The following is a 7,500-nucleotide window of genomic DNA, read 5'->3' on the forward strand; positions in this document are numbered from 1 at the left end:
ATGGATGCATGAGTGCATAGTGTGCCATTTTGGATGCAGCTATTGAGTTCACTGTACTCAAATGGCCTTCACAGTCCCCAGATCTCAATCCAATAGAGCACCTTTGGGATGTGGTGGAAGGGGAGATTCGCATCATGGATGTGCAGCTGACAAATCTGCAGCAACTGCGTGATGCTATCATGTCAATGTGGACCAAAATCTCTGAGGAATAATTCCAGTGCCTTGTTGAATCAATGCCACAAAGGATTAAGGCAGTTCTGAAGGCAAAATGGGGTCCAACCCGGTACTAGTAAGGTGTACCTAATAAAGTGGCTGGGGAATGTGTTTTACATGTGATTTCTGTACTTGAATACTGTTAGACTCTCAGAAAAAACACAAAGCACTGTTTGTTTATTTATTTTTGCTTAATATATAGTATAATTTATGCAGATGCACTTTATTGAGTTGATCATCTCAGTCAGTCTAAGCAGCTGTCCACCATTATTGTGACACATTGGCATTTATAGCCCCGCCCTCTTTTGAAACGAGCACAATCTCATTTGAATTTAAAGCGACAATCAGCACAAGGGCACAATTTGGACCGTCAACTATTCCAGCATATGTTTTACACAATGAATGCCCTTCCAGCCCTTCCTAGTACTGGGAAACACTCATACACTCTCGTATTCACACACTTATACACTGTGCATTTTAGTTTATCCAATTCACCTCTAGCGCTTGTCTTTGGACTGTGGGGGGAAACTGAAGCACATGGAAGAAACACACACCAACATGGGGAGAACATGAAACTCCAAACAAAAACACCAACTGACCCAGCTGGGACTCAAACCAGCAACCTTTTCTCTGTGAGGCGACAGTGCTAACCATTGAGCCACCATGCCACCATTCCAAGAGTTATAAAACATTATTTGTGTGGTATTTTGAGCTTGTCATCCACTAACTCATTTCTCACACTTGCAGGTCAGTGGTTTTGATCACGTCTAAAGGGAAACTGGTCAGCAGAGGGCCATGGACCAAACTTCTCAGTACCCTTGGAGCAGATCAGACGGTCAAGTTGAAAGGTAATACCATTCACGTAGTCACATTCAGGACAATACATGTGCATGGTTGGAAACATTTATTTATTTAATAAATACGCAATAGCACTTTAGTTTAGGTCACAATTAATAATCCTTTCTTATTACCTGCCTTTTATTACGATATAACTAACTGTAGAGGCGAATATTTTGGTCTTTGGTTCTGATGCGTTTGTTGCTTGAACGGGTCAATAAAAAAGTGAAATGTCCATGCGATTACAAATAAAGTTGGATATTCCAATCCATTTATTGTCCTTTCTCAAAATTAAAAGTAAACATCAAAACAAACATAAACCCGTTCTCACAGCATGGCGGTCAAAAAGTTTGTTTGACCTTCTTCTTCTACACATCTCTCACTCGTCTTGAGGAGAGCATAAATACCTCATACACCCTCTAGTGGTGCAAAAGAAAATTGCCACCCATAAATGGCTCCAACACTAACTATTCATTTGTAGTTATAAAGTAGGATCTTATTCTTCATCCCTAATCCTACCCAACACCTAAAACCCTTTACTAACTGATAATAAACAGCCAATCAGTAGTTTTTTAAGCTAGTTAGTTAATGGTTTAAGTAACCTAAAGTGTTACCAAATACACATTAAAATGGTCAAGAGACATAATTAAAACGTATATATTATTAATAAAGGATTTGTGTGCTAAACATGCTACAGCAACATGTTAAATCATGCTAAAGCATACTAACAATGTGCTAAGACTGACTGCACTGTTAAATCACACTAGAAAACTGCTACATAAACCATGGCAACATTGTAAAATAGGCTAGCCACTTGCTAAAGAATGCTAATAGGTTTGTGCTTTTAAAATGCTAATACATGCTGAAACATTTCAACTGATTTAGCTAGCAATTCCAAAGTGACTTAAAATAAGAAAAGCAGTTTGATCAACAAAACTGCAATAATATATAAGTGCTATGACAAGTGCCAGTTAATTTTACATAGTATATGTAGCATGTTTTAATTAATAATAAAAAGAAAAAAAAACAGACTAAATCAAGCTAACAATATGGACGTGCTAACACTCTAAAACAGGGGTGTCAAACTCAATTCCTGGAGGGCCGAAGCCCTGCACAGTTTAGTTCCAACCCTGCTCTAACACACTTACCTGTAGGTTTCAAACAAGCCTGAAGGACTCAATTAGTTTGATCAGGTGTGTTTAATTAGGGTTTGAACTAAACTGTGCAGAGCTGCGGCCCTTTTGGAACTGAGTTTGACACCTGTACTCTAAAACATAAGAAACATGGCTAAAATGTATGTTTTTAGCATGTTAAAACATACTAGCAATGTATTAGAAACATGTTAGCACCATATTTAAATACATTAGCCGTGCTAAATCTTTCTTTAATTTCAAAAAGTTAACAACGTGCTAATTTATGCTAGTAGCATTTCAAAACATACTAGCAATGTACTAGAAACATGCTAGATTCTTGTTAACAAATTAACCATGTGTTAAATCTTTCTTTAACCTTAAAAAGTTAATAATAATGTGCTAATTTATGTTAATAGTGTGTTAAAACATGCCAGGGATGTACTAGAAACATGCTAGCATCATGTTAAAACATGTTAGCCATGTGTAAAATCTTTCTTCAAACTTAAAAAGTTAACAACGTGCTAATTTATGTTAGTAGTATATTAAAACCTACTAGCAATATATTAGGAATATGTTAGCACCATGTTAAAACATATTACCCATGTTCTAAATATTTCTTTATTCTTAAAAAGTTAACAACGTGCTAATTCATGCGAGTAGCATGTTAAAACATTCTAGCAACGTACTAGAAACATGCTAGGTTCTTGGTAATACATGTTAGCCATGTTTTAAATCTTTTCTTCAAACTTAAAAAGTTAACAGCACACTAACTTATGTTAGTAGCATGTTAAAACATACTAGCAATATACTAAAACATGTTAGCATCATGTTAAAACATGTTAGCCATGTGTTAAATCTGTCTTTAAACTTAAAAAGTTAACAACGTGTTAATTTATGTTAGTGGTATGTTAAAACCTACTAGCCATATATTAGAAACATGCTAGCACCATGTTAAAACATGCTAGCCATGTGCTAAATCTTTCTTTAACCTTGAAAAGTTAACAATGTGCTAATTTAGGTTAATAGCATGTTAAAACCTGCTAGCCATGTACTAGAGATATGCTAGGTTCTTGTTAATACATGTTAGCCATGTGCTAAATATTTGATTAAAACTTGCATCGTTCAATTAAACAAACATTTAAGCAAGGCTTACGAAAAATGTGAATAAATGCATGGATGATTCATGATTAGAGACGTCTTCTAACAATAAAAACAGTAGTGTATCTTTAATTTCATCTCACATGTTACGTTTTCTCAGTTTAGACGCCTATTCAGACAAATTCAGTTCAGTTATTAAGTTCATGGGGTTTTTAAAAGTGTGGCACCAAACCTCACCCCTAATCTCAACTGTCATTGTGAGATGAGCAAATCATACTGAATTTTACAAATGAGATCGTACAAATTTATACGAATTAGCCACTAAATCAAAAAGCTACAAATTGCTGTGAGATAATTCAGTATTATTTGGGAATCTGGGAGTGAAGCCCCCAGATAATCAAATACAAACCAATGGCCATATGTGAAGTGTTCTTTTTTTTGGGGGGATGGACTGGACACACACGCACACACATACCAGAGCAGCAGGGTCCTTCCTCTCGACACTCCCTTCACATCTTACATTTATCATCTACAGTTGTCATTTCAGCAGGCAAAGCTCTCTGAGCTTACATTCCATGTCTTCCCATCAGCCGTGTTCATGAACGACACCAAACATTTCACAGTCACAGGATGTGTATATATATATATATATATATATATATATATATATATATATATATATATATATATATATATATATATATAAATTCATTTTCTTTCAACTTAATCCATTTATCACTTATCCAGCATATGTTTTACGCAGTGGATGCCCTTCCAGTACTGGGAAACACCCATACACTCTCGCATTCACACACATACACTACGGCCAATTTAGTTAATTCAGTTCATTTATAGCACATGTGTTTGGACAGTGGGGGAAACCGGAGCACCCGGAGGAAACCCAAACAAACACGAGGAGAACGTGCAAACTCCACAGAGAAATGTCAACCGACCCAGTCAGGACTCGAACCAGTGACCTTCTTGCTGTGGGGTGACAGTGCTAACCATTATAAATATAGTATACTAAAATACCGTTAAATTCAAATAGCATCACAGCTGACCAATCAGAATCAAGTATTCCACAAAGTCATTAAATAACCACCAAACCACACAACATATAATGAACTCATCAGCATAATCTTTGAGGTCTCATTCTGTGGCTTCATTTCCCTCAGATAAACTGGCGTTTGTGGGCTTCAAGGGCTCGTTCCGGCCCGACTGGCTGAAGATGAGTGTTGATGACGAGCGAGTCAAACTCCACCAAGTGCTGCCGATTCCTGTGGTGAAGATGATGAAGCTCTGAAGACCGACTGACTACTGAAACCCACATCTCAGCCCAGCATGTGTTTCTGTTTCCCGGCCCATTCCACTGTATGTGACAACGTGGACGTCAAGTGCTTTTTTGGATCGTGTCGTCAATTGAATATACTTGAGTTTCAATGGGCGAAAGAAAAACAAAACAAAAAAACGAATGAACTGAAAACAAACGCAACATTCCTTGTTTTCGTCCCTCTGGGTGATGTTTGCCTTCATGTTTTCATTTAATTTTTTTTAAATATGTAGAAAAAGATTTCAGATTGTAAACGTCGTGAGGTTTTCTCATTTTTCTGTCACGCACAAGAGTTGGTTTCGTTTGCGTTGAACAAGAGAGCCAGCAAAAAAGTAATAGTTGCACTTAAAGGTACAGTTCACCTAAAAAAAATAAATTCCTCGTTATTTACTCACACTTAAGTGATTCTAAACTTTTATTAATTTCTTTGTGATAAACACAAATCAAGATATTTTGAAGGATGTTGGAAAAACGCAAACATTTGCTACTTCCGAAATCGCCTACTTTTGAATTTAAATGTACTACTTGACCATTTGAAATGTACGTTCTATACAGTATGAATGTCAGAAGTATGAATGGAACTCGGATGTACTACATCCACCATTTTGTCATCATCACATGACCTACCTGCGTCAGTTGCTTCACTTCACTTCTATTCATAAATTTTCTCGCTGTGCATCATGGGATATCGTAACATTCGTCAGATGCGCATCAGAATCTTGCCAGAAGTAGTAGCTCATTTGGGTACTTCTCACATACTGCCTTTCGAATTCGGACATACTACAAATTATCGACACTTTGAATCACTTTAGTCACATGACCTTTGTATTTCGAATCACTTTAGTCACGTGACCTGGGTGTTTGGAATCACGTTAGTCACATGACCTGGGTGTTTCAAATCACTTCAGTTATGTGACCTGGGTGTTTTGAAACACTTTAGTCACGTGAACTGGGTGTTTCTAATCAATTTAGTCGCGTGACCTGGGTGTTTCGAATGACTTTATTTACGTGACCTGGGTGTTTCGAAACACTTTAGTCATATGATTTGGATGTTTCAAATCACTTTATTCACGTGACCTGGGTGTTTCAAATCACTTCAGTTATGTGACCTGGGTGTTTCGAAACACTTTATTTACGTGACCTGGGTGTTTTGAAACACTTAAGTCACATGATCTGGATGTTTCAAATCACTTTATTCACGTGACCTGAGTGTTTCAAATCACTTTAGTCACATGACCTGGGTGATTCGAATCACTTTAGTCACATGACCTGGGTGTTTTGAAACGCTTTAGTCACGTGACCTGGGTGTTTCAGATGTTTGCAGTGTTTTAAAACATTTGCCCTTTGGGATCTGTCGAAACATCAGTTTCATGTCAGCCATCCTTACTCTATAGTATGGAAGTAAAGGATTTCAAATGCAGCTATTGACTTTTATAGTAGAAATTTTAACAAAAAATACATTAGTAGTCAATAGCAGTTTTTTTTTTCCAACATTCTTCAATATATCTTCCTACATGTTCAAAAGAAATAACAAAAAAATGGATTAAATGATGACAATTTAATGTATTAATCACCGATTATGCAAAAATCAACATTATACATGGTTTAATCACAGTTGTGTGGCAGCAGTGGTAATGGTAAAAATGTATTAATTTAATTTTTGTATAAATACACTTGATAAAAACAAGTTTGTACGTGTCATCAGAGGGGTAAGCCCCGCCCCCTAGTGACCATATCACCCTTGTTAGTATAGGGCGTTAGTCTTGTTTTTGAATCTGCCACTATGCTGACACACAGGCACTTGTAGCCCCGCACTCTTTTGAAAAGAGCACAATCTCATTTGAATTTAAAGTGACAGTGACTAAAACACCACAATTAGGATCAAAGCCTAAAAGGGTCAGTTTTTTTAAGAGTTATAAAACATTATTTGTGCAGTATTTTGAGCTGAACTATTTTAAACTTCACACTCTCTCTCTCTATAGTCAACAGACTTATTTTGCATCTTGTAAGAAGCATAATAGGTCCCTTTTAAATCTTTTTAGGTGTACTGTCCCTTTAAAGGCACATGTCACCAAAAGATTGAAAATTCCTTGTAATTTCATGGAACAAAATCAATGCAAAAATATGATTTAATCTTTAAATATATGAGCAAAAGCACTATAAAAGTACTTATAATATTATGCATATTTACACAGATATGATATGTAAATAAACGGAAATGAGCACCATGCAGTTTTATCTTTTAATACTAGAGCACTGATTTTCTGGTGAACTGTTCCTTTAAATAGATTAATAGAGAATGCATTTGAATCTGAGCATTAGTAAATGTCAGCTAATCATAAAAAGATCAGATCAGCGATGAGGAATCAGCTTTTCTTTCCTTTGGCAAGCAGAACGACCGTGTCCATTTGCCGAAATAGCTGGTCTTTTTTCGGGGATTGTAATTTGTTAGTGTTTTTGTATGTTTTGTGTGTTTCTTAAAAAAAAGCAACAACTAAAAAATCCTGATTGATAACAGAGATATATTTTATACTTATTTATTGTACAGGCACTATTACACAAATCCAGAAAAGGGACATCTTCTAAGGGACTTTTAAGTTGTAATGTAATTCTGTCCTATCTGTAAAAATAAAACAACCAAAAAAAAAAAAAAAGTAAAGGTTTAAGTACAATTTTCACTTCAGTGTATAATTCAAATATACATGACATTTACTTTAAGTTGTATATGGATGTGATGTAAATGTGAATGATTTACAGGTAATAAAAATGTATTACTTTAGATAAAAAAAAAATGTAAAGACTTTTGTACAGAAATAAATCTTTTTTTTTCCTCAGCTTTGAGTGATGCTCTGCTTACTAACCTTTTTGTATCATTATTTAGAAAATAAA

The 7,500-nt window shown here is 35.7% G+C and overlaps 1 protein-coding gene and 1 long non-coding RNA gene across 4 annotated transcripts in view; one reads left to right on the plus strand and one right to left on the minus strand.

Annotated features, from left to right (window-relative positions):
* cemip (cell migration inducing hyaluronidase 1) overlaps positions 1 to 7,500 on the plus strand; it is a 1,140,081-nt gene that overhangs the window by 365,183 nt on the left and 767,398 nt on the right. For 2 of the 3 annotated variants that reach the window (XM_073908076.1, XM_073908077.1), the window contains exons 28-29: positions 961 to 1,061; positions 4,457 to 7,445. The exons of the other annotated variant lie outside the window; for it this stretch is intronic. In XM_073908076.1, coding sequence (XP_073764177.1) covers positions 961 to 1,061; positions 4,457 to 4,584 — 229 coding nt within the window. In that variant the 3' untranslated portion in view covers positions 4,585 to 7,445. Of the gene's footprint in view, positions 1 to 960; positions 1,062 to 4,456; positions 7,446 to 7,500 lie in introns of those variants that run through there. 3 annotated transcript variants of the gene reach the window in all.
* Positions 1 to 7,500, minus strand: part of LOC141375310 (uncharacterized) — a 70,284-nt gene that overhangs the window by 27,019 nt on the left and 35,765 nt on the right. The window lies entirely within an intron of this gene.

The sequence above is a fragment of the Danio rerio genome, chromosome 7 (assembly GCF_049306965.1).
Source record: "Danio rerio strain Tuebingen ecotype United States chromosome 7, GRCz12tu, whole genome shotgun sequence".
Classification (NCBI taxonomy): Eukaryota; Metazoa; Chordata; class Actinopteri; order Cypriniformes; family Danionidae; genus Danio; species Danio rerio.